Genomic DNA, 27,127 nt, shown 5'->3' with positions numbered 1-27,127 from the left:
TATACTACATAATGAGACCCTGTTTCAAAATAAATAAAATGTAAACCATTATGCTGTAAGTGCAGTTCGTTACCTGGTGTGTGGTGTGTATTTTCAGTTGATTTGCTGGTGCCGAGGGAAATAACTGGTTATGGTCAGGGACTCAAGAGTTTATCCATTGACTGTGAGCAAGCTGCCTGTTTCCTTCCTACCCATCAAGAAAAAGCATTCTTAGTACATTCTTTGCCAGAAAGTAATCCCAGCATCTAGCTTCTTGTGTGACTGCAGTGTCTGAATTTAAGTTCCAGCACATAGATTGGTTCCACTAAACGTATCTATGAAATCAGCTTCCTGGAAAAGTGCCAGGTTTAAAGGTAATAAATGACACTTATTACTGTAATGCTGGTGTTTGAAACTAAATTTAAAATGGAGGAGGAGAGAGAGAGAAAGATTTTTGTGGCTTCTGTAAAATCAGATTTGTAAGTGTTATGTTGGGGAACAACCAGTCTTCATACTGCTTTCCTACACTTTGTCACCTAAGCTGATGAGTAACTGACAAAGCCACTGTCATTTAAAACTGAAAGTGCAAGCAGGAGAAAAATAAAACTGCTCAAATTGAAGAAGCATCACTTAATGAGTTACTTCAAGCTTACTTTGGGTGTGATGCCATCTCCATAGTCCTGGGGAGAGGGGAGTCTGAAAAGCTAATGGCCATTTGCTGAATACTGAGTAAGTGCAAAGTTAGGTCACATTTATGCCAATTTTCTTTGTTGTTATTGTTGTCGATTTCATAGGGAGCCTTAACAACAAAATGTAAACCTGAACTGTCAGTATTTGGAAGTATATGTACAATTAATTGGATGGTTAGTATAAAATAAAGGGTATTTGTCAATTATCAATTGATCACAGTGTGAAACTTCTGCTTTCTTTCTAATTCATCGTCTCTCCTTGCTACAGGAGGCAATTCAAGATCCAGAGATTAGTTATTTGCTCTTTGTCTATTTCAGTTTTTAAAATGCTTAGTAATTCTTCAGCCTGAGATGCACATGCATCTGTATTTCTGTTTGGCCCCGGTGTCTTACACCAGTGAGCTCTGTAATAGCAAAGAGGCCTTGGAGCACACTCTGGGAGTAGGCCTGGATAAACTCTTTTTGTTTGTTAACTACAGCCTGGCAGTGAGCTGGACAACTTGGAGGAGATTTTGGATGATTTGCAGAATAGTCAATTACCACAGCTTTTCCCAGACACGAGGCCAGGCGCCCCTGCTGGATCAGTTGACAAGCAAGCCATCATCAACGACCTCATGCAACTCACAGCTGAAAACAGCCCCGTTACACCTGTTGGAGCCCAGAAAACAGCATTGCGAATTTCACAGAGCAGTAAGTATGACATATTGCTAGTTTTACCAAGAGATACCCATATAAGCACTATGAAAAATAGAGCTTATTAAAGTATGATGCAAACAACTTAGTCACTTAGTGATTTTTATGATCAAATAGCACCATCTACTGTCCTGGTCCTTCAGAAACAGTATTCATAGTGGATTCTGGTGAGTATGGCTCCCTGACCTCTCTTCAGTATGTAATCAACATGTTACATGCTGGGAAATCAACCTAGATTGGTAAAGTTCCTCTGCTGGTTAGCATATATCCCTTCATTTTGCTTACTACCTGTATTTGAAGTCGTCCAATACTTTTGAATGGAAGAAAATGGTTTTTTTTTTTTCCATAGCAGGGCCATACTTTATGCAAAGATGGTTGACCTCTTCAGTGTTGGTCAACGGAATGACTTTTTTTCTTCATATACACTTTGAGTCAGACTGACAGCAAATCAAAAGTGGCAATTATCAGCCACATCATAGAATATCTTCAGTGTTTAGTGTTTTATCAAGTGATTACTGACCATTTTGAAAAGAATAAAGCAAAATAAAGATGAAGCTTTGCCTGGTATCTCTCAAAGCTGATTATTTGTGGGGAGGTACAGGATTGATTACAGACCAGAGGAAGTAACAAAGTCAAGGAATTGAAAGGGACAAAAAGACACTAGTTTATGCTTACTAATTAGGGGAAATAAAGATTCTGTAGGGAAATTCAGGTTATTGAATGGTAACCAGATAATTAAGTGTGTATACAACTTCTACTCTGAGCCTTAATTTTTCTAAATATTTGTTTTTCTTTTTTCTTTTTTTCATGGGTATTGAGAATTGAACTCAGGACCTTGCACTTGGCAGGCAAATGCTGTGCTGCTGAGCTACATCCTGGCCCCCCTAAATATTTTTTTAACTATTTTATTTCTACTATGAATTGTTAAGAAATTACTTTAACTGGTATCTCAGACTGTTATATAATCATTAAAATACTTTGATATTTAATAAATTAGCATAAATTGTCATTTATGTTTGTATTTTAAAGTTTAATAACATTGTTACCAAATTAAATATTATACTGCTTAATATGCAGTAAATTCTTGTGAACTAACCATAAAAACCATTTGAAATCTAAATGCGTCCAGAATTCAGAGTCTGTACTTAGAAGAATAAGTTTATTTAATACTGCTTTAGGTAACACAGTATACATGCTGAAAGACTATTAACTTCCAGTGAAGTTAATGCTAATCTTAGGAAAGTCTAGTTAGGAAATGGTACTTTAACTTACAAACCACATGTATGGGTTTGGTGCTGTATGAAGAGATGTTTATGACTTCGTAGCTATGAAAAGTAATACTGCTATGTTTGAATAATGTAACATGGAAAAACCATATTAATGGTTTACTTAGGAAACAACAGTTAAATATTAAAAATGACTGTGCAGAAGCCAGGTGTCATAGAGCATGGCTGTAAACCTAGCACTTAAGAGGCTATGGCAAATGCAAGAACAGTCTCGGCTACATAGTAAGACCCTGTCTGCAAAGGAGGGGTTGGTGTAATACGGTAAATAATATACATGTGAGTTTTCTTTTCTTGCAAAATCATCAAGAATTACAGACTTGTTGATTAGGTCACATATTACATTTTGGTATTGCATGTCTTTTATTGTGAATTTGTCCTCTAGATAGGTAGTTGACCCTTGACATGCATATCTTTGTTACTTTAAAAAATAACACTACTACTGTTAATATTCTTTTCTATTATCCTGTATTAACCTTTAATTTTTATTTTTTTTCTCCTTAGCTTTTAATAACCCACGACCAGGGCACCTGGGCAGGTTATTGCCAAACCAGAATTTACCACTTGACATCACATTGCAAAGCCCAACTGGTGCTGGACCTTTCCCACCAATCAGAAACAATAGTCCCTACTCAGTGATACCTCAGCCAGGAATGATGGGTAACCAAGGGATGATAGGAAATCAAGGCAACTTAGGGAACAGTAGCACAGGTAAGGGCTCAAATGCACTGTTCTTTACTGGTGGGTTATTTCACTTTATGATGTATTTATGTACATCAAACTAGTAGAGTTTTTCTAGTGAGTGTGTTAGAAACTGACCTGTGAAAATAAGATAATACTATGAGTTTTCAGTGTGAGTGTGGCATACCGGAAACCATTCCCATAAGCTAAACATGTTATTCTGTGATTGTTACTTTGATGAGGTTTCTGATCATTAATCCTGTAGTGCAGGCTTCAGTTCTACCCCAGTTACTATTCTGAACACACAGGATATGTGTAAATAAATTGGTGATTGCTAGTTTCCCACGGGGCAGTCTATAGATGATTGCAAAACTTACTGATAATCTGTATTTAACTTCAAGTTGAAAGTTTAAAATTCATCCAGACTTTTCATACTTCTAGGTGTTTCAGTTTTCATTCAAAAAAATTAATTAAACTGGGAATATAGCTCAGATCCTGAGATCAATTCCTGGTATCAGAAAAAAAAATTAAAAGTAAAGAACCTCAGTGGGCTTAGTGATATGTGCCTACAGTCCAGGCTGCTTGGGAGGTTAAGGCAGAGGGTCTCTTGAGCCTATGAGTTGTAGTCCAGCTTGGGCCATGAAGTAAGATCCTATCTCAAAAAAAAAAAAAAAACAAAGAATTTTAAGCAGTAGTATGCTTGGCCTAATGATAACTTCCAGATCTGATCCAGGGCTCCACTTCTGAAGATGAAGGAAGGTATGATCTGATTTGGACCCCCACCTACTATAATTTCAGTTGTCTGCCAAATTGCCCAGGCACATTTCCACAGCTGGTACCATATTACCAAGCTGTTACCCAAATATAGTCCTAAAGTCATTGCTGTAGCAGTGATTGCCATTGCCACAGCATTCTGGACCTTAGAACATCTTTGTGGTGGTGTACACCTGTAATCCCCAGCACTCTGGGAACCTGAGGCAGGAAGATCACAAACTCAAGTGTAGCCCTAGCAATTTAGTGAGACCTTGTCTCACAATAAATTCTAAAAGGCTTGGATGTAGCGTAGGCCTCACTCATAGGTACAATCCTGTGTACCACACATACGCAGTCTCTCAAGCCAGCTAGCTGTATTTATTTCTTTCTATGCGATAGGAGAATGCTGACTTTCCTAATAAAAGCTTGCTTACATTTAACAGCTTTCTTCCTTTGTCTCAAGGAGGTACTAAAAGGTACAAAAGGCATAGAAATAGATACTTTAAAAAGAAATTGGGGCCAGGGATATAGCTCAGCGGCAAAGTGCCTGCCTGGCAAGTGTAAGGTCGTGAGTTTGATCCCCAGTACCACAAAAGTAAATAAATAAAAAGAAGTTATAGTTGGATCCTTCAGTTCTTCATGTTTTTTTTATTTAGTCTATAACCTATGCATTGTCATTTAGATAGTGAACTGGATATAAAGTTCCATGTGAGGGTAAAAGCTATTGGATTGTTTAACATTCCGTTACTGGCAGTGAATTTATCAGAAGCATGACTGTGCTATGTTAGTTTTTTCATTCAACAGATAGTATTACCATATGTGCCAGGCACTGAACTGCTTCATGCATTTGTATGTTGAAAGAAATGGTACCATATTTATTTGTTGTTTTAAGATCAATAAAACACTGATTTGTGTAAGATTCTGTAATAGCAAAGGAGCTCATGATTTTTTTTTTTTTTTTTTGAGCCCATGATTTATTAAGGGTGACTCAGCCTCAGCAGAATGCAAGAAGTTCTGAGTTGTAGGGATCTTCTATAGAAATTTGGGAGTTGCCCACATTAAAATCTGGGTCACCTAGAAGTTTCTGCTGTCTAGGTTATGCCAGGCAGTGTGTGCCCACACTCTACTTCCAAAAACAAAACCAACAAGGGACTGTCCAAGTTACTGTATTAGCACTGTCCAGTCAGGGTTTTCCCATCTGCTTTCTAGACTTTCTCTAATCTTGTTATATTATGTAAATAATCAACTTACGGAAAAATAAAATGCCTTTCTCTCATGGTATCTTTGGATAGTTCCAATCCAGTCTTAAAATGGTTTTTCAAATGTTAATATTATTTTAACTTTTTAAATCTAACTAATTATCCTTTATTCTTTATCATCCTTAACACATTTCTCATTTCACAAGATATGTGCTCTCTACTTATTAAATATATTTGACTATGTATTTGAAAGTAAAACCTTTGTACACACATCATTAAACATTTCAAAATAAAGAGACGTTTCATTGGGATGTTTTCCTCTGCAAATGCCAAGTCTTGGCCAGTCCTCTGCCACTGCTAGTGTTCCAAGGACCAGGCCAGGTCTTCACAGGCCAGGACAGAGGAGACGTTGCATCCTGCTTGGCAATGCTGTGCTCTGACTGTTACATGTTCTCAAATAACTTAAACTCTCCAGAGCAGCCAAGCATGGTGACATACACCTGTGATCCCAGTACTCCGGAGGCTGAGGCAGGAGTATCACTCCAAGTTCAAAACCATCCTGGGCTACATAGTGAGTGTAAGGCACGTTTGAACTATTTGAGCCCTGTCTCAAATAAATAAATAAATTTTTGTAAGTGCAAGTGCATACTTTTTGCAAAACCCATTTTAAGTGTGTATCATTAGGAGGCAGCGTTTCGGATATATTAAAAAGTTCCCTTGCCTTGGCTGAGAAGAGCTGCAGTACATATCTGAAAGATGTTTTATTTTGCCCATCACTTACAGGCTGCCCTCGCTCAGTTTTGAAGCTTACCAAATTTTTGTGCTCTGAAAGGGACTTGAAGATTTCAAAGTCTTATGTAGGTTTGATGTTACAGCCTCTGTTTTTGCTTTATAGTCATTGCATTGATCACAGTTTTACCTTGTTCCTTTTAGCCTCCCCTCCATTTGGAAAGGAAAGCATTGACGTGTGTATCAGCTAATGTGATTCACTTCCTGAGGAAGGAAATTGGGGTTATCCACTGACCCACAGCACCTGTTTCTAAGTACATATGGGAACAATTGTAACAGTTTTTCTCAACTATAAAGAGTAACGAATTCATGTGAAAACTTCATAGTAATTGTCAATTCTTGTTTCTTAGCCCAGGGCCCCCGTTTGCCCCATTGTGGTGTTAGCTGTTGGACTAAATGTGGATTACAGAACGGCTATTTTTAACAAATAAAATGGGCTGTTTTCATGCATGCTAAATATGTTTCTAGTGGTTGTGTCTCAGCTTTCTTTGACTTGCATGCAGGAATGATGGGTAGTAATGCTTCCCGGCCCACTATGCCATCCGGAGAATGGGCATCCCAGAGTTCAGCTGTGAGAGTCACCTGTGCTGCTACCACCAGTGCCATAAACCGGCCAATTCAAGGAGGTATGATTCGGAATCCAACCACTAGCATCCCCATGAGACCCAGCAGCCAGCCTGGCCAAAGACAGATGCTTCAATCTCAGGTCATGAACCTAGGTAAGGTAGTCCAGTGCCTTTGGTCTTTCTGTTTTCTTTCAGTGGAATTAAAAGCTCTGTAAGTTCTTACTGGTCTCATTCCTGGATTGAGGTTTAGGTAATCCTCCTGAGTGAAGCCATTGTAAGTGGGATTTTGCTGGAATTCCATATACAATCATAGACCCTGAAATATTCTGAGAAAAACAACTATCTTTGTCGTCTTTTATTTTCATTAAATTATCTCATTTCACCTTTGGGGGAAAATCGAATGAGAATGTCACTATAAATGCTATATGTGTGATATTTTAAAGAGAAATGGTTTAATGGTACAACCATAGCTTTTAATTGCATAGTTATCCGAAGCCTCTCAGGACTTAAACTGAGGAGTCGTAGGCCACCACTTCAGGTTCTTAAATCATTCTTCTAAGTCCTCACTAAAAGCTTAGGTCTCATATGACATCACTAACATGAGTGATCTGGTATGTTCTATGCCATCATTTGTGCATAATCTCCAGCACAGATAAACCTGTAGACACAAAAAACAGTGTGGCTAAGTAGGACTGCTGGACTAGTGGGCCCCAAATGGTAAGGCATTTTCTTTTTAGAATGAAAATGTTCCAAAATTGATTGTGGTGGTGATTATATAATCCTGAATACAGTATACTAAAACCCACTGAATCATACACCTATATGTATAAATTATATGTATGTGAATAATCTCAATAAAGTTATTAAAAAATTTGTGGTCACTGCAGCTCTTGTTTGAGATTATTTTTTCCTAATTATGCTCTTGAGATTATGTTCTTAATCACTAACATATTAACCTTCCTCTTACCGTGTATATTAGCATAATTCAGATAAGTTGGTGTTTATGTGCTTCGTATGTACTTAGATGCTACATAATGAGTAAGAGCTGAATCATTCCTGGAAAGTTGCCAGGCTTGATTTGACAAGATAACTCGGAATTCTCATCTAAACTCTGGCATCGGTCTTCCTACCTTGTTACTTCATTGCTCAGCACATTTTGGCTTATTGTTCTGAAAAGTGACTTTTACATTGCCTTTCTACATATACTCTAGTAATAAGTAGTTTTAAAACTTAAATTCACATCATTTGAGGGTTTTTAGCCTCATAAAATGTTTTCAAAGTACTCAGATTTCTATGGAAAACTACAAGTAAGAAAAATTTTAAATATTTATTCATTTTTAAATCACAGTAAGAGAACTCCAATATCCAAAAATTAAATTTATTCTCATTCTTCACTGGAGAGCAGGTGACTTCTGAGCTTTAGATACTATTCTGTAGACTTTATTTTGTAGCTGAATTCTCTGATTTTTAAAGTCAAAAAAGCCATGAACTCAGAAAATTTCCTGTCATATCTGGGAGTGTTACAGGCAATATTAATACAAGAAAAACTCACATCACCCATTAGCTTTTAAGCCACTGGAAGACCTTCTAAGGAGGAGCATGTCTGTGCTGTGTGGCTTCCCTTTGCTTGCCCTGATTCTGGTGAGATCGCTAACAGAAGTGCAGCAAAAGGATAGGCCCAGGTGACCTAAACCAGCACTATGGTCCAGCATCCCACTGTCTGTCAGGACACCTGTGGCCCCAAACTCTTTTCGTCATTATAAATGGTTGCGCATTCCCCTTCATGAGTGGACATCCAGTGGGGTTTCCTGGAGGCCCCATACTATGTGGCATTGTTGCAGCTGATGAAGCAGCAATGCAAATGGGGGACTCTGCCATCTTCTGTTCACCCAGACAGAGCAATTGACAGTGCCAGGAAAATGGGCTTTTTGCTTATGTTAAACTTCAGCTCTTTTTGTTTGCTGGTTTTTGTTTTTGCACTGTGCTCCATTTCCAGCCTCTTTATTTATGTATTTTTATTACGTAGTAAATTTCCCATGATGGTCTCAAACTGGTTCCTGGGTAAGCAAGATTACAGGCATGCTCCACACCAAGTTCATTGACTTAATTCTATGGCTTTTAAGTGAATTGGCACTTTTTGCTATTTCCTACTTTCAATTCCCACAAGTAAATACTGCTGATATATAACACATATGAACGAAAACTTGAAGAGAACAGTGTAAAGGGTTCTGGTAGAATTTGTATTCATTCTCTAAACTGGGTGACTAACATTGGCACTATTGCCTTTATTTCCCTGCAAACCAAAAGTTCATCTTATATTCACCAATGTAATTGTCATTGTCTCTGTCATTAACCAGATATCTTATTTTGTATTACATAGCAGAAATAGACGCTTCCTTGATTACATGATGCTGTGATACAAAGTTCTCGGTTGTCTTTTTTTTCCCCTCCTTCAGGGCCATCTGAATTAGAGATGAATATGGGGGCACCTCAGTATAGCCAACAACAAGCTCCTCCAAATCAGACTGCCCCGTGGCCCGAAAGCATCCTGCCTATAGATCAGACATCCTTTGCCAGCCAGAACAGGTGAGTCCTGAAACCCAAGGTTCCCAAAAGAGTAGTGATCACAAGTTCTGTGAGTCATTTCAGACCTATACCTAAAGTTTGTTTCTTCTCAGTAGTTTGTGCATAACCTTTTTGTTTATCAAGACCTTATTCAACCACTGAATAGGGAAGGAACCAGGTAGGTAAGTGCCAGAGGAAATCAGCAAATCTAGAACTTGTCCTTATACAAGTTACAGTTGAGTTTGGAAAACAAAATACCCATGCTGTTAACTGTAATAACGAGGTAGTGTGCGGTGTAAGTACCAGGAGAGAAATCAGCTGTATTTTAAGAGCTCATCAAACTGGGATGATTGGAGAAGATTGCAGAGTCTTGAACAAGTGCAGATTTAAGAGGCAGAGATCATAGGGACAGTGCAGCCAGCAAAGCAGCATTGTAGAGACCAGAGGCTACAGAAGGGACACAGTAAGGTAACATGTGATGTGTAAGGTAACAGGAAATCATCTCAGAAGGTTTGGCCAGAAGACTGGAACATAACAGGATATATAGGTCTGCAAGAGTCTTGAATTCAGATTCTTTTCATTAAGTTGTTGAAAATTTTTGAAAAATAAGATGGCATAGGGTGAAGTTTGATTTTGTAGTTCTGATTTTCTAACCACTTTTGTGTGTTTGTAACTAATCATTTCTAATTTTCTTTGTGGCATTGTAATTTTATTACGGTGTGCCTAGGCATAGATTTACTTATCTTCCTTCATATTTTAATATGTGCTGTGTTTCATTTGTCTGTGAATTCTTGTTTTTATCAGTTCTGGAAAATGTTTAGCTGTCATTTCTGGAATTCTGACAAGACATACATTAAACCTTCACTCAAAAGTTCTGTTTGCCTGCTTATTTTTCGTAGGCTCTTACTGCTTGTTTATTTCTGCAGTTCTGTATTACACCTTTAAACATTACATTCATAGCTATTTTCTAGATTTCTAGGTTCAACAATAATTTCAATATGTAGACTTCCTGGGGTTCTAACCCTCAAAGTTGGCTCTCCTTAGTCATGGCCTGTTTCCCTTCATATTTGGTACCCTTTAATCAGGAGTTCCTATTTGACTTTGACCAGAGAAATAAGTATGGTCTGAATTGAGGATGCTTTTCTTGAGTGAAGATTTGTGTTCGGCCCTGTTAGGGGTAGGAGCCTCTCCTACCTTGGGTCTCTTCCAGGGTCCCTATACCCTGCACAGCAGTCTCAGATTAGCTCTTGTGCCTGAGGTGTCTGCTGAGACCCAGTGCCCCAGCTCTTTTGCTTAATGGCTTAGATAGAAAAGCACCTGAACCTGGTACCGCAGGGATATTTGAGTTGTAGCTTCTAAGCAGTTCAGTTTGGCTCTTTGCCTCTTGGAGAGCTGTGCTATATGATCCCAACATCCCATCACTGTCATGTGTTAGACATAGGTCTCACCGATTTTTTAGCAGGGCATCCAAAAAATAGGTAAGCTTGTGACCAAGCCATAGTGTTGCTCAGGCAAGTGGGGCAGGGTAGGTCAAGAGGCCATGGAGAACAGGTCAGAACCCAAGCAGGAGATGCTGTGGGGACTGGAAGGATGCTGCAGGATATTCAGGGAGGCTAACTTGGAAAATTTGACCGACATGGCAGCTCCGGCCTGTAACTAACACTCAGGAGGCTGAGGCAGGATGATTGCTAGGAGATCGAGGCCAGCTTGCGCTATGTAGTGAGTTCAAGGCAAGCCTGAACTATATAGTGAGACCTGGTCTCAAAAAACTAAAAAGAAAAAAGGAAAACTGGCACTTCTGAGATTATTATTGGAGAAGCTTGGCTTGGAGGCCCTGAAAGATTGTGGTCAGTAATTTAGTGAAGACCTTACTGCTGGGTAATCCTTTAAGGCTTAATCAGAGTCTGAAATGATCTGGTATCATTGCCAAACCAGATTTCTTTAGGATGAAATGTATTTATAGAGCTTCTTCCTTTTTTTTTTTAAGAAAATACAGGAAAAAGTAAAAGAAAACATAGGTTTCAGATTGAATCTGCAGTAGGATGTAATGCTTTCGTCATGCCCGGGCTCAGAATTCTGTAGAGGGTGTGCTTTTCTTGCCGTATATTAAGAGAGTAAGGAGATAATCAGAGCACTCAGTTATTTCAAAAAACAGCAATAGCATACCAGAATATGGGCCCAGCAGTGATGTGGGGAAAAAAATTAAGACCAAGTTATTTCACTCAAAAATAAATTAAGGAAACTGTTTGATAACTGTGGTAGGGAGATGAGGAAGGGATTGTTCACCTGCTGCATTCTATCCACCTAAATAGAAGCATATGGTTACTGTCTCTCAAACCTCACTCTGCCCAAGAGTCACCTCTGGGAGCTCATTAAAGTGCAGGTTCCAACTCCAGGTTTAAGTGGGGCCCTGGATTCTACATTTTTCACAGACCTCAGGCAGTGGTAGCACCCCTGGCCCTCCAGCTGTGCTTTTGAGTAGGATCCAGGCACCCAAAAACAGGGTAAACTGCTGCAGTCAAGGGTGGCAGTCATGGCGCATGGCCACAGTTGCCACACTTCAATCGGGTGTGGTGGCGCATGCCTGCAGCTAATGAAAACAGTCGCCACACTTGAGCACTGAGGTTTCTCATAGTCCTTTCAGATCATTGATTCTAATTTCGTGGTGTCAATGGATAGTAACCTTTTTCTACACACAGTTATTGGATGTGTTAGAAACCCACCCATTCCAATGGAAATGTGTATAGAATACAGATAGGTAGTAATTTAACATAGTGTCTGATAGTTGTTTTTGGATGAAATATCAAAGACAAGTTTCTAGGGAAAAAGACGTTCAAAGTCAGGATTTCTACTGTTCCCCAGTCACCTGAGAGTTCTGTTAGGACAGACAGAAACAGCTCCAAAACTGTCTTGGGCCTGGAACAGCATGCAGAGTGCTGTGCCAGCCTGCCAGCCGGTACCAGCACTGCTCTCCCCCGCTGTCCCCTCTGCACTGTGTGAGCCCCACAGTCAAGCAACACTTTCACTACTTCTGTGAAGTTGGACTGCAGTTTTTAAGCTGTTATCACTTCTTTTATTTTAAATAATTACATTTGGAAAAATTGGTTGAAATTTATGAGCAACTCTATGGGTAATAACTTCTTTTCCATCATAAAAATTTACAAGTGAGGGATAACCAGTTGAAATGTATAAGAATGGGGCTGGGGATTTAGCTCAGCGGCATAAGCACCTGCCTTGCAAGTGTGCGTCATGCGTTCGATCCCTGGTACCAGTAAAAACGAAAAAGACAGGAAAAAAAAAAAGTATAAGAATAAGGTTTCTTCTCTTGTTTTCTTTTCTCATTCAGTAGCTACTTTTTTGCAGAACTCTGAAGATAACTGAAATGTTACTGCATCTCAAATAAAAGCACAAAATATAAACTTATTTCTTCTTATTCTCATCCTTATTTCTTATTCATTGGCAAAAGGATGGCCTCTAAGATGCAGGGTTCCTGCTGGGGGTGCGACTCAGCATATAGAAAGACTTGGATTCAATCCCCAGCACACAGCAAAAAGAAAGAATAGGCAGGGGGGTCGTTGAGATGGCAGTTTTCTGCTAGTTTATTACTTATGCCACCAAGACTTTTTGATTTACCAGAAAAGCAAAAATCTGATCACGATTCAGTTTGTAAAGTTAATCAAAAGGGAGCATAGCTATGGAAGAGAAGTAGGAGGAATAGTCAGGAAACTTGCAGTGCAAGCTGAGCTCTTGCATCCTCATACCAAGAGCCAGGCAATGACAGAAGGAGGGGTGGGGCAGGAACTAGAGGCTCCATAGGACTCTTGGGTGGCACAGGTAGCCATGTGGCAGTGCCTCAGAGGCAGGGAGCACAGCATGGGGCAGATAAGGTGTAGCACCAAAGAAACACTCGGTTGGACAGTTTTTTCCTACAAATATTATGGACTGAAAGGAGAACAGAGATTGTGTTGATGCTCTTCCTTGAAACTGGAATTGTTGGCTTCGCTGCTATACTTAAGTATTTCAAGGTTCTCAAAGTGTCAAAAAAAGCAGCATATTAGACTGGGTCAGATAGAGGAGCTCATCTCTTGGTAAGATGATTCTTGTTAAGAATGAATTTGCAGGGGCTGGGGATTTAGCTCAGCGGCATAAGTGCCTGCCTGGCAAGCCCATGGTACCGATGATTTAAAAAAAAGAAGAAGAAGAAGAAGAATGAATTTGCTTACCTGTAAGTTTCCATTTTCTCCAAAATATCATATAGTAGCTCTTAAGAATTTATGATGGACTTTCAGTAAAATACAAATATCATTTCCCTTTTCAGTATTAAGTAATAACCTAATACTGAAGCTCTTTTTTAAAGTCTTCTCTGATTTGTCAAATAATTTAAATTGTAGGAGTTTTTATACAGTGGAAATTAGAATATAGTGTTATCACCTATTACCTTATAACTATTAAGTTTGCATAATCATGATCCACTTTTCTTATGTATCTGAATGGGGAAGGCTAATAGCTGTATCTCTTAAGGGCAATAAAAATGTTTTCAAGTTCTGCTTTTGCATGACTAAGAAATTTCCTGACTTGAGGTGCAGCCCAGGGGCAGAGTGCTTATCTGGCAGGCCACAGGGCTCTGGGTTTGAGTCCCCCAGTACTATAAAACAAAATAAAATTTTCTAGCAGCTTCAAGTTTAACCACAGCAGAGTTCAAGACAATGAATGTAGTTTTTATGCTGCTGAAAGTTTGTAAGTGTGTCTCAAGTGATTTATACTCATCTCCTGTTAAAAAAGGTGGGGGGGAGCTGAAGTTGATGGAAGACTTGGGAATTTTAGTAGGAAGCTCTTATTCCATCCAGTATGGAGGGACTGTGCACATTTGTAGGAGCCAATGGACCAATGGATCCTCAGCATCACCTTTGTGATCTCTAGCACATGCTTTGGTCTAAGCTGAGCACCGTGGTGAAGTGGAGCTGTGGAAACAAGTTATACCTCACAGGCCTAGCTGTATTACTGGCCTATAGTAGGCACTGAGTATCTTTTATTTTAGATTTTCAGTTTGCTCTGTTGGGTTAGTACAGGAGTTTGTTATGGAAACCCTGGAAGTCAAGTAGCTTTCCATCAGCCTGAGGTGAAGCTTGTCTCTTTGCAGGCAGCCGTTTGGCAGCTCTGACGACCTGCTGTGCCCACATCCTGCAGCGGAGTCTCCAAGTGATGAGGGAGCTCTCCTGGACCAGCTCTATCTGGCCCTGAGGAACTTTGACGGCCTCGAGGAGATCGATAGAGCCTTGGGGATACCAGAGCTGGTCAGCCAGGTAGGCACAGGTTGTAGCAAGGAGCCGTGCACACACCTGTGGGTACAAGGGTGTCACAGGCGATCTGTAGTTTGTTTTACAGAGTACCTTGACCTGACAGGCTGTCCTTTTCTTTCTCCTAGTCCTGCTACTCTTACATACTTTTGTCCAAGAAGGAAAAGTCTTGAGAATGAGCTCTACATGCTGATTTAGGTTACTGAGCAAAAGCGCAGAATCTCAAGCCCTCGTTTCACCCTTGCTGACAGGAAGGGGCACATAAGGAGCAGGGACAGAGACCCTAAGGACACTGCTGCCTGTGCTTAAGACCCTTCCCCGAGCCAGAGCTGGCTCCAGTGTGAGCCTCACTGTTACACAGTGCTCTTCCCACTGGGCAGGGGCAGGAAGCCGCTGGTGCTAACGGAATGCTTGGCGCAGAACTTGGCAGAGGTCATTTTTAAAGTGTTTTTGGAGTTGCTGAGGGACGTGTAACCTTTTTTTAAAATCAAAACTAGTGTCCTGTCATAAATAATATTTTAATCTCTTTTGTTCATTTATTTGAATTTTTTTCTACTTTGTCTCATCAGATCCATCATCATTGTAATACTGGATTAAACTTTTTTAAAAAAGTAATTTTCTGCTTTGAGAGTACTTAACAGCAGTGTTACAGTTACCAAACTAGTCTCCTAAAATCCATAGTAGTTCAGTGCTTAAATCTGGCCGCACACTGCATTCTCTGGAAGGAGTGCTTACTGGTTTACTGTGGGAAGAGAGGCCTAGAGAAGCCTGTGGCGCTCTTGTTATTCTCTTGCACTTTACCCAGCATGAATAATCTTCATTTCTTGCCTAAAAGTACCTTCCAGAGTCTGGTCTACTTCTTGGACCTCTGGCATTTAACAGAGTCTGAGAAAGGTGACATAGAGGCACTGGAGACTTCTCTGAGCTATTAAAAATAGTCTCTTTAATTCCACGCATGGCACACATAAGTGGGAGTGTTCAGACTTGGTGATTCATATTGAAAACAGCAGAATGGAAAGAAACGACTGAAAGATACATGGTATAACTTGAAATAAATCTGGAAGGGGAAATAGAGGTTAAATATTTCCTGTGTGAGCTGGGCGTTGGGGCTCACACCTATAATCCCAGCTCCTAGAGAGGCTGAGCCTGGAGGCATTCAGCCAGGGGCTAGGCCTAGCATCACCTTTGTGATCTCTAGCACATGCTTTGGTCTAAGCTGAGCACAGCTTAGCAAGTCCCTCTCTCATAAAATAAAAAGGACTAAGATATAGCTCAGTGGTAAAGACCCCCGGCGTTCCATCCCTAGTTCCGCAAAATAAAAATAAAATTCCTGTGTGACTGATTGACTTTGCCCTTAGTATCTGCTGGAATTCAACATTCTGTGTACTTATCCTTGAGGTTTTCTGGTGGCATTTCAAAGTGTTTTTGCAATTACTGAGGTATGTGTAACCTTTTTTTAAATCAAAACTAGTGTCGTCCTGTCATAAATATTTTTAGTTTCTTTTTTTTTTTTCATTTATTTGAATATTTTTCTACTTTGTCTCATCAGATCCATCATCATTATGATACTGTGTTAAACTTAATTACATAAATTCGGCTACTGTAATCAGGGGAAGTATAGAGTACCGTGTACTCTGGTACTACATAGGCAGACAGTTCTGAGGAAACACCAGAACGCTATTAGGCTAGAAAAAAGCTTGAGCGGTCTTATTGATGTTGGAGATTTTCTTTCCTAATATCCTCAGCTTTGTAGTAATTATTCCTAGAAACAGGAAAAGGGGGGAAAAAAACCACTTTTCCTCTCCATTCATGGACATACAGGGCCACCTGAGTGTGAGGCATCCCTCTGGGAAGTTCTACACTTCTACATTGTGGACCAGATAGATACAAGAAACCAAGATGTGACACACGGATTAAATATGTCTCACGGGTAATAAGGGGATGGTGATGAAATGCGGAACATGCAGGAACTTCTGGCAGTCGTAGAAAGGAAGGAGTCAAGTGGTAATAGTGTGTTGTGTTGATGAACAACTTGCCAAGTCACAGGCTGAACTGAAAACTGCTCCATGCTGGCCAGAGAGGTTCTTGGCAACTTGTTTCATGTCTCGGAAGTCTGTTTTGTTATCTGCAAAATAGAGATGGTGGTAGTCAGTGTCAGGATACTGCTAATCGAAGCCTGGTATCAGAGACTCATCTAATTAAAATGATTCATATAGGCACAAATGACCAGTCAGAAAACAGAATGCTCCAAGGGGGTGTTTACGCCCAAAGTCCGCCTGGGCTTTGACTGGCTCATGGGCATAGGACACACTCCTACGGTCACAGCCCATTTCTCCCCATCTCTTGGAAGAAGTGCTGCTGGAAGTCAGGCCAGACCCCTGTTTCTTTCCTTGTATAATTGGATCTGTTGAGCAAAGAAGTATTTTCTAGGGAAAAAAAAAAGTAGACTCCAGCTAAATACCTCTGTGCAATAAGAACACGAAGATTTTCAAGTGTATGAGTGAGAGAAAACAGCCATATAAGTCTTCTGCTATTACTGACTGATTTGCTTGGTATTTGGGGGCTTTCTTTTCAGAGCCAAGCAGTAGATCCAGAACAATTCTCAAGCCAGGATTCCAACATCATGCTGGAGCAGAAGGCCCCTGTTTTCCCACAGCAGTACGCGTCTCAGGCACAAATAGCCCAGGGTAGCTATACGCCCATGCAAGATCCAAACTTTCACACCATGGGACAGCGGCCAAGTTATGCCACACTCCGCATGCAGCCCAGACCAGGCCTCAGGCCCACAGGCCTGGTGCAAAACCAGCCAAACCAACTGAGGCTTCAGCTTCAGCATCGCCTCCAAGCACAGCAGGTAAGTTACCCAGTGGGGCCTGGAGCATCTATGCTGGAGGGCAGGCACATCCTGGAAGGAGTGTAAGACTGGACCACACAGTGGTCCAGCAGCATGCACAACCTGGGGAAGAGAGTGAGTTGAAATAAACTATGTTGTTTCACAATGTGTTGACTTCTTTGTGTATGTTTTTAGAATCGCCAGCCTCTTATGAATCAAATCAGCAATGTTTCAAATGTGAACTTGACTCTGAGACCAGGAGTACCAACACAGGTAAGGGAGCAGACTAGCTGTCAGCTCTTAGCACATCCATTACCGTCTCTTGTCACTTATTTCTCCAGATAATCCAAGTCACTGATGGCGAACCTTATACTGGACCCAAAACTCTCTTACTTAGCACGAAGTGCTAAACCTGAATACTGAAGGTTTAGATTAGGAAAAATGACTCATATGTGAACATCTTTTGTCTCGAAAGAAAAATAATGTGTGTGCCATAGATTTACCACCACTGACTTGAGTGAAGTAACTTACGGGGCTACCAGTTCCAGATCAACCCACTGTGGCCCCGGCTGTCTTCTTCGCCTATGGTCTCCTACTTTCTTAGTTCCCCTCTAAAGATGCATCTTACCACCAGATGCAGTTCATTCTTGTTGCAAACTTGCACAGACACTGAACCTGAGAATATTAAACTCTTTCTAAGAGAAATATAGGCTTAGGTTTCTGTAGCCCTCTGATCAGAACCTCATCAGCCTACTCAATGCATTGCCTTGTTTCATGTAAGTTTCTTTTTAAAGACACAATGTGTATTATCGATTCATTTATACCAAACTCAGCAGCCAGGAAACGGCTCAGGCCTAAAGGAAGCTGCACTGACACTCACATTCCCTCTGCCAGCATTTTAGAGCCTTACACAGGAATGCTAGACAGCACTACACTTGGGCCCCCTTTAGACAGTGAAATCACCAACAACAATGACGTAAAAAATATGGAACTAGTGAGACCATAAAAGGACCCTTGTTTACAATACAAGAAAGCTGAAAAGGGAAGGCAGACCATTGCTTGCCCAGTGTCCGTTGGAAGTGTGCGTGGTGGGCATCTGCAGTTTCTCCACTGTGCTTCCAGTCCATGCGTGAGCATAACAGCACCATGAGTACTGATCTGAGAGGTATAAATAAATTCTAGCATGTAGGTGACCATCCACATGGAAGTGACAGATAAGCAGGACTGACCGACTGACTGTATCTTCTGAGGACCCAGAAACAGCCTCACACCTCTTACTGACAGCAGGCACTGACAGCTGTTCCTTTCACCCATCTTTCTCCACCCCCTCCTCACCTGTCCCTGTCCTGGCCTCCCTATTTCACACGCCCCTCCACCCCACGCCACCTGCTTTCCTCTTTCTTTGCTCAGCTACTTCTGAAGTGCTCCAGGACATACAGTGACTTTGTTCTCTTAAGTTCAAATGTTCCTGAAAGAGGGTCTAAGCTGCCATCCTCAGAATTTATATCAGAGTCTGAGAAAGGACTGTTCTTTTGAGGTCTTTTAGTTAACTATGTCCTCACAAAATGAGTCACATTAGCATTGAACCTAACCCTGCTAAGTCCTAGCAGATTTTTAGTTACCATATCTGTAGAACTCAGAAACTCGCGTGTTCTATCACCACTTGTTTGAATATTCTTTCTGTGTAGCTTCATTTTCCAAACAGCTACCTGGTCAGTACCATTCGTTACCCTGTCTAATGTGTGTCTATCCCAATGTTTTCCTCCATTCATTCTCCTCAATTTCAGGCACCTATTAATGCTCAAATGCTGGCCCAGAGACAGAGGGAAATCCTGAACCAGCATCTTCGGCAGAGACAGATGCATCAGCAGCAGCAAGTCCAGCAGCGGACTTTGATGATGAGAGGACAAGGGTTGAACATGACCCCGAGCATGGTGGCTCCCAGTGGCATACCAGCAACCATGAGCAATCCCCGGATTCCCCAAGCAAATGCCCAGCAGTTCCCATTTCCTCCAAACTACGGTACTGGACTTATGTCACTACTACCTCCCACAAGTGCTTTCTCCCATGTCCCCCAGTCCTGGGTCATAGCTCCTTCCTCACAGCTCTCTGCATGGCTCCCAGATGATTCTGGCTAGCCAGGGAATGGTAGGAGCCCTAGGAGGACAGTTGGGACCCAACCTCCACACTGTCAGCTCAGGGACCCCGTTCTGTAAGTGCAGATCTTGCTTTAAGAAGTAAGTGCATATGTGTGGAGTGTGTTTGGAAACACTGTTCTTGTGTCTGTGAACACAAGTGCATGTATATTTACATTTAAACACCTCTGAGTCTGCTCTTAAATCAATAGGCAGAAGATATTGAAAGACATAAATTTAAATTTTAGATATGAACTTTAGAAAAATAAAGATTTTAAAGATGATACGAGCTAGGTGTGGTGGTGCGCACCTATAATCTTTGTATTCAGAAGGCTGAGGCAAGAAGATTTCTGTAGGTTTGAGGACAGCCTGGGCTACATAGTGAACTCAAAGACAGTCTGAATTACACAGCACAACACTGTCTCAAAACATCAACAACAAAAAGATTATATGAAATAATTCATGAATAGATAATTGTCGAAAAGTGCTACATAGAAACGCAAGGGAACCCTCTTAGTTTTCTTTACACTGAGTTTTGTTTAATGTCATTTTTAAGAGATGAGGTACTAAATGTACATCATAAACATATTTGTGGGCATGTCATGTTTTATTAACTATTGACGTACTGATAAACAGACATGCTTTTACCCTTGTCTGAGTTATCTGTTAACAACTATTTAGTCTGTATGTTGACCAAATTTCTTTAAAGAAACAAAAATGATGTGCAGCTTTTCTCTGAATGATCTTAAACTTTTCTTTTGTAGCTCATTTAAATATTGATTAAACATGCAGATTAAACATGCATGTTTAACAAGCATTAGGCAAAAATGTATGTAATACTACCCAAAAATATCTAAGAAGTTGCCTTCTTTCTTTACTAGCTCCTTTCTTCTATTTCTTTTTTAATAACTTAGAAAAGTGTACTAAAAAGTTACTTCTTTCCTTATAGCATAAATACCATTTGTCTTGAAACTGAACAAGAAGTATATGTTGAATTTTTTCCTTATTCTTACTAATCTTGGATAATACAAAAGTACCATTAGAGCCCTTCTTAAAGAAAAATAAGATAAATGTGAACACAGTCACATATTTTTTTTATATATTTTTTTAAATGCATCCATTTCAGCCAGATGTAGTGATCCACACCTGTAATCCCAGCTGTGGAAGAAGATAAAGCAGGAGAATTCTAAATTCAAGGCGAGCCTAGGCAACTGAGGGAAGAACCTGTCTTATAGTAAAATTGTTATTTATTTATTTTAAAGTAAAATTTTAAAAAGTAAAAAGGTTGAGGATTTAGCTCAGTGACAGAACACTTTCCCAGCATGTGTGAGACCCTGGTCCAAGTATTAGTGCTTCAAAACAAAACATGTCTAAAAAAAATACTGGCAGAGGCCTTGGGTTCAATCCGAAAGTCTCACCATGGAGTGACTTAAAGAAAAATCTATTAGCAGGCAGGCATGGTAGCACACACCTGTAATCCCATACCCTAGAGGCTGAGGCAGGAGGATTGCCGTGAGTTTGAGGTCAGCCTGGACTACGTAGTGAGACCCTGTCTTGAAGGAAAAAAAAAATGTGTGTTGAACTTTAATCCAGTTTAAACAATCTAAAGATTTTGACTATTTTAAGTCAAAGGGTATATAGCATGACCAATTCTTGCTTTGGAGGGGAATTATAGGCAACAATATTCAGGCTGGTCTCAGACTTGCAATGACCCTCCTGCCTCAGCCTCTGCCTGGCTTTTAGCTTGGAATCTTTAAAGTATATGTAATTAATCAGCACATGGATCATATATTTGAAACTAATTTGCTATGTATCCTTGAACATTCTAAATTAACAGTTTCTTTGTGTTCATTTTGTTTCTTTAGGAATAAGTCAGCAACCTGATCCAGGCTTTACTGGGGCTACAACTCCCCAGAGTCCTCTTATGTCACCCCGAATGGCACACACGCAGAGCCCCATGATGCAGCAGTCTCAGGCCAACCCCGCTTATCAGGCCCCCTCGGACATGAACGGATGGGCCCAGGGAAACATGGGTGGAAACAGGTAAAATGATCACCAAAGAAACTACCTATTTCTTTTGTGTATTTTTAAAAATGTATTTGTTTAAGCATCCAGTATCATACGAGCTGCTAAATAAGCCAGCTTACTCACGCTGGGGCAGAAGTCACCAGAAATTTACAAAAACTTAGCATTATACCTCTTCCTCTGGAGTAGAAGGAACCCTCTCAGCACTAATTTGTCCCAGAACATGTGGAAGGCACTGATGCAGAAGCAGTCCTTATCCGTGTCTGTGATGAAAGCAAATGCAGAGCTGCTCTGACACCCCTGAGCCAGTGGGGGCTGGCCTTGGACTGTCACAGGAACTCAGGAGAGGCAGCCAGCTCCCTTAGCCTGCAGGTTGTGGAGCACTTTCCTGTTTGATACCTCACAGCTGCACCACCTTCCGGCTGTGCCACCTGGGTTTTCCTGCAGTGTACAGTTCCTCACCCTGCAGTAGATGCCTGAGATGCTCGCAACTGCTTGCCCCTGTTTGCTTTCAGCCTCTAGCATTTCATTTTCTCTTTTTCCTCTGTCCCAGCATGTTTTCACAACAGTCCCCACCACACTTCGGGCAACAAGCAAACACCAGCATGTACAATAACAATATGAACATCAGTGTATCCATGGCAACCAACACGGGTGGCATGAGCAGCATGAACCAGATGACTGGACAGATCAGCATGACCTCAGTGACCTCCGTGCCTACATCAGGGCTGTCCTCCATGGGGCCAGAGCAGGTGAGCGAGAGAAGCTGACTTGTCTATTTCTTTGGGTCGGGGGATGGTACTGGGAAATCAAACTCAAAACGTCACACAGGCAGGTGCTGCCTTCTTGTCTTTTTCTTTTTATTTATTTATTTATTTTTTTGGTGCCGGGGATTAAACTCAACCTTGTGCTTGCCAGGTAGATGCTTGTGCCGCTAAGCTAAATTCCCAGCCCTATTGTCTGTTTTTATACTGATCAAATCTTTCTTTGTGGACCTCAACTTTGCATCTGCCCCCAACTCCCACAGTGTTTTTAAAGGGTGTTGTTTTCACCTTATTCTCACCTGCTAGTGAGATTAACAAACTTGTTAATGATGAAATAGATAGGAACAGATTCCTAACTGCTGAAGGGTTTCTGAATCTATTGCTTAACATGCACATCAGGTACATTTTTCTGTTATGTGGGGAATTTAGCAATATCTAAAATGAATTTTGGGCCAGGGATATAGCTCATGGCATAAAAGCCTGCCTGGCGAGCGCAAGGTTCTGAGTTCAGTTCCTGGTACCAAGAAAAAAAAGAATCTCTAGGCTAGGTGTGGTGGTGCATAGCTGTAAAACCAGCATCCAGTATGCTGAGGCAGGAAGATCCCCATGAGTTTGAGGCCTGCCTAAATACCAGAGTGAGACCCTGTCAAGAATCAATAAATCAATAAAATGAATCTCTAAAAATGGGATGATGAGTATACAGTTTCCATAGCTTTATTTTGAGTTTTTAGTTTAAACACTGGCTTTTTTACAAAAGTAAAACCAGATGAAGCCAGGCATGGTGGTGCACGCTTGCAAGAGACCTTGCATACTGAGACCTTATCTAAAAAAAGAAGAAGAAGAAAAGCAAGGGCCAAAGCCAGATTAACACAGGTAAACCACTGTTTCTTTACTTATTGACATACTGGTGCCATGCTTTTCTTTTGGTCACTGTTTTAAAAATAAGAAATGATACTGCTCTACTCCTCATACACTAGCTTTACTAGGTGGCAGGGAGACTAAAGCCTCGAAATTAGCAAGATGATGCACACCTGTGACCCCAGCACTCAGGAGACTGAGGCAGGAGTATCGTTGCAAGTTTGCAACAGCCAGGGCTACCAAGTGAACCCAAGGCTAGCCTGAGCTGCACAGTGAGACCCTGTCTCAAGAAGACCAAAAAAAAAAGGTAAATAGCCAGCCTGGAATTCAAAACTCTAGTTGATCTAGAGGTAAAGCTAGTGGTTAATAATTTTCACATTGCATTTACAGAATATCTTTTGGTTTGGTTTTTTGAGACAAGATCTCTCAATGTACAGTATCTTATTTTTCTAATGTCCCAAAATGCTGTTCATTCTGCTCTGATTCTCGATTAGTGCATTGGAAGTAAAAATCTGGCAAGGGCTCTGACTTCTGTTTTATATCTGGAGAAATTAAGGTGTGGGAAAGTTAAGAGGGAGCAACTGGTTAGCCCATGAATTTTCAGTTAGAACACGATATGAAAGTGTGAAAGCTAGAAGATTTTATTAGGTCTGTTTAATTCCTTTTAAGGGCGGGTCGGTTTTTTGAGACAAGATCTTACTATGTAATTGAGGCTGGCCTTAAACTCACTGGGTAACACAGGCTGACTGAACTCATCAATCTTTCTGCCTCAGCTCCTTGAGTGCTAGGATTACAGGTGTGTGCCACCGTGTCAGGCATAGGCCTTTTTAATTGTGATGGTAATAAACCACAATTTTTGTGAAAATTGACTGAATGTTACAAGCCTCAGGGTTTTAGTCTGTCATATGATTAAAAAATATACAAGTTGGCACATGAGAAAATTTGAAGGCCTTGACCATGTGAGAAGGTTGAATGCTCATAGTGGTGACTTGTATGTCTGCTGTTGAGCTGACAGTGGTCAAACACTTACTTGAGTAAAAGATAGGCATAAATTAAACACAGAATTCTCAGTGAGGAAAAGGTAGATTTGATACTAATTTCCTGCAAGGATTGACCACTAGTGACACGTGATGGCTTTCTCAGGGGCAGTGTGGGTTGAGGCTCGCTGGGGTGCACTCACACGGTGCAGTCCTAGTCTAGCCCGCCCAGAAGGAAAGCGATGCCTGCTTTTCCTTCCCTGGTGAGGGTGGTGGGACTAGGGGTTGAACTCAGGGCTTTCAGAGCTGTACCCCATAGCCCTGGTTGACTATCAATCTGGAAGCACAAAAAACAACCGAAGTGTGTCATCTGATAAACATCGTTCTCTATTAGTATATATGCATTTACTTTGTAATTTGTAAATGAAATACATAAATGTTAACACATGATTTGCTTGGTCAGAGTAAATTCACAGAATCCAGCATCATTTTGGGGCATTCACACTTTGTCTTGCAAATTAATAATGTACTTAAATAGCAAAGATATCACAAGCCTCTCAAGTGACTGCACAGTTTAAAATGTGAGTCACTGGTCTAATTTAAACCAGCCAAAAAAAAAAAAAAAAAAAACAGGCATGAAAATGTTTCTCTGTTGAATCTGTACAGAGTGAAATAGGATTTTCTGTGAAGAGTCCGCGTCAGTATTCTTCCCGTGTGTCTGTCTGCTCTCCGCACATACCCATACTGCCAACACGGGCGGGAACGGGGCCATTTCTCTGCTGCCTGCCCTGGGCCTGTGTCCTCCTGAAGCAGTGAGCGTTGGTATCTTCCAGTGTCCCACGGATGTCCCATTCCCTGTCTTGTTGCCCTCAGGTAAATGACCCTGCTCTGAGAGGAGGCAGCCTTTTTCCAAACCAGCTGCCTGGGATGGACATGATCAAGCAGGAGGGAGATGCATCACGGGTAAGCAACGTGCTGCAGGGGGCGTGGGTGCATGCACACGGCGAGAGGCAAGCAAAGGTTTCCTACCGAGTGCGGCTCAGAGCTGCAAAGGATCTCCGAATTCCGTGTGACCTCCTTGTTTTAATTGATCTGATGCTGCCAAATGAATCAAGAGATCTACAGTTGCACTTAAATATTAGGCTAGTGCAAAAACTAAAATAGCACAGAATTAGTTATAATTTATTATTGATTTCTCTGAATTACAATATGAGATTACACTGATGAGAGGAATTACTGTTTCCCTTAGGCCTGTCTCTATTTCATTGTGTTTAGGCACCAGTCTTACATATTATGTGTCTGTTATACCTTAAACACTTGTTCTGACGAGAGACACGAGCCTTGCTTGTCCCGATCTCAGCGTGTTGGGCTGATGAGTACTTGCAGCACACCTGCAGCTGCCTCACAGGACTCTGAGCTCCTGGTATATGGGCAGGGGCCTAAAGGATGGAACCCTCAGGAGCAAGAGCACTTTCTTAAAACTCTGTCCCAGTGGGCAAAATGTAGGGCCAGTGTTGAATGGTGTTGTCAATCTTGGCATTGAAAACGAGAAGTGGCGGCACACTCCTGTAATCCCAGCACTCTGGAAGGAAGAGACAGGAAGATCACAAGTACAAACCTGGTCTAGGCACCTAGGAGCAATTTGTGAGACCCTGTCTCAAAATTTAAAAAAGAATAGGAACATAACTCAGTGTGAAAGCCCTAGGTTCATTTTCCAATACCCAATAACAAACATTCAGGTTTAGAAAAAGTATGAATTTAATCCATGTTTTAACAACATTATGTTAATGACTTCACCTGTAGAGATGTCAGCTGTGGGTAGGAATCCTGGAGATTATTACCTGTGCATACCCAAGTGACACTCAGATATACAAAAATTGACTTATATGGTTTAAACCTATTTAAATATTAACAAAGTAAGCCAAGTATGGTAGCACATGACTGTAATCCCAGCATTTGGAAGGCTGAGGCAGGAGAATCGTTACAAGTTTGAGACCAGCCTGGGCTACAAAGTGAGCGCAAGGCCAGCCTGAACTGCGTAGTGAGACCCTGTCTCAAAAAAATAGTCAGTATTGACAAAGGGGCTGGGGACTTAGCTCAGCAGCATAGCACCTGCCTAGCAAGCATGAGGTCCTGAGTTTGATCCCTAGTACCCAAAAAAAGAAAAAAACAGCATTGACAAAGTAAGTCAAACAGAAACAGGAATAGATCCCATAGTAAGATGTGCTTAGTCTTGAAATATGCCTTCGATTCCAATCCTATTCTCCCCTCCATGGAGCCTGTACAAGAAGAGAGTAACCAAAGAACTCAGTGATGGCTGTGATAGATAGAAGCAGAGGTCTGAAACTGGGGGTACTTCCCAAAGGAACAGTGACATTAGTGACAAACTCTCAGAAGCCATCCCATTGTAACCCAAAACACAGGAAGCTCAGTCTCCAAGCATATACCTCTGTTGAAAGACACATTTGAGAGACCAGGCTGCCTCCTGCCCCCAGCCCAGACCCACCCTGCCAAGCCCATCCCTGAAATCAGAGCACTCTCCCGTCCCCCTCAGCTGCGGCCATGCTAGCCTAGGCCTGCCACCTTGGTGGGCGAGGCCTCTGAAGCACACAGATACCAGGCCCAGCCTCTCTCCCCAGGAATTGCCCTGCCTGGGTGCCTTTTTTTCTGCTGGCAGGTTACTATCTAAGAACAGACTTGCTTATTCTAAAGCAGATCATATGGAGGGTTCCTTATTCTACCTTTAAAAAAGACTAAAAATAAGCCAGCATGTATGAAGTCACTGATGTTCAGACCACACCACACTCTCTGGCAGAACCACTGTTTTGAAGGTTTTAGGACTTACCTGAGATCTGGCAATACCAGGAAGTGAACCCAAGCAGATAATGCCCTCCTTAACCCCTGCCCCATTACCTGCTTCCCAGTAAGAAGGCCTCATGCAGGTAGCACTGGAGAAGGCCAGACAGGGTAAGTTACTGCCTCTGGTGCCATTCCCCCCTGTCTTTACTTAGACCCTAAAGGAAAGAGAGGTGGATAGTCAC

The 27,127-nt window shown here is 41.2% G+C and overlaps 1 protein-coding gene across 8 annotated transcripts in view; it reads left to right on the top strand.

Annotated features, from left to right (window-relative positions):
* Ncoa2 (nuclear receptor coactivator 2) overlaps nucleotides 1-27,127 on the top strand; it is a 278,129-nt gene that overhangs the window by 244,869 nt on the left and 6,133 nt on the right. For 7 of the 8 annotated variants that reach the window (XM_063257438.1, XM_063257437.1, XM_013143900.3 and 4 more), the window contains 11 exons: nucleotides 1,148-1,358; nucleotides 3,149-3,355; nucleotides 6,570-6,785; nucleotides 9,089-9,218; nucleotides 14,338-14,500; nucleotides 17,070-17,348; nucleotides 17,523-17,600; nucleotides 19,115-19,349; nucleotides 21,328-21,505; nucleotides 22,041-22,239; nucleotides 24,960-25,049. In XM_063257438.1, coding sequence (XP_063113508.1) covers nucleotides 1,148-1,358; nucleotides 3,149-3,355; nucleotides 6,570-6,785; nucleotides 9,089-9,218; nucleotides 14,338-14,500; nucleotides 17,070-17,348; nucleotides 17,523-17,600; nucleotides 19,115-19,349; nucleotides 21,328-21,505; nucleotides 22,041-22,239; nucleotides 24,960-25,049 — 1,986 coding nt within the window. The remainder of the gene's footprint in view (nucleotides 1-1,147; nucleotides 1,359-3,148; nucleotides 3,356-6,569; nucleotides 6,786-9,088; nucleotides 9,219-14,337; nucleotides 14,501-17,069; nucleotides 17,349-17,522; nucleotides 17,601-19,114; nucleotides 19,350-21,327; nucleotides 21,506-22,040; nucleotides 22,240-24,959; nucleotides 25,050-27,127) is intronic. The other variant, XM_023561717.2, reaches the window with a different exon arrangement.

The sequence above is a fragment of the Cavia porcellus genome, unplaced genomic scaffold, assembly GCF_034190915.1.
Source record: "Cavia porcellus strain 051 isolate PalLab524CR breed Dunkin Hartley unplaced genomic scaffold, mCavPor4.1 scaffold_10, whole genome shotgun sequence".
Taxonomy (NCBI): Eukaryota; Metazoa; Chordata; class Mammalia; order Rodentia; family Caviidae; genus Cavia; species Cavia porcellus.
The sequence above is the reverse complement of the archived record's forward strand: the minus strand, read 5'-3'. Positions and strand labels throughout refer to the sequence as shown.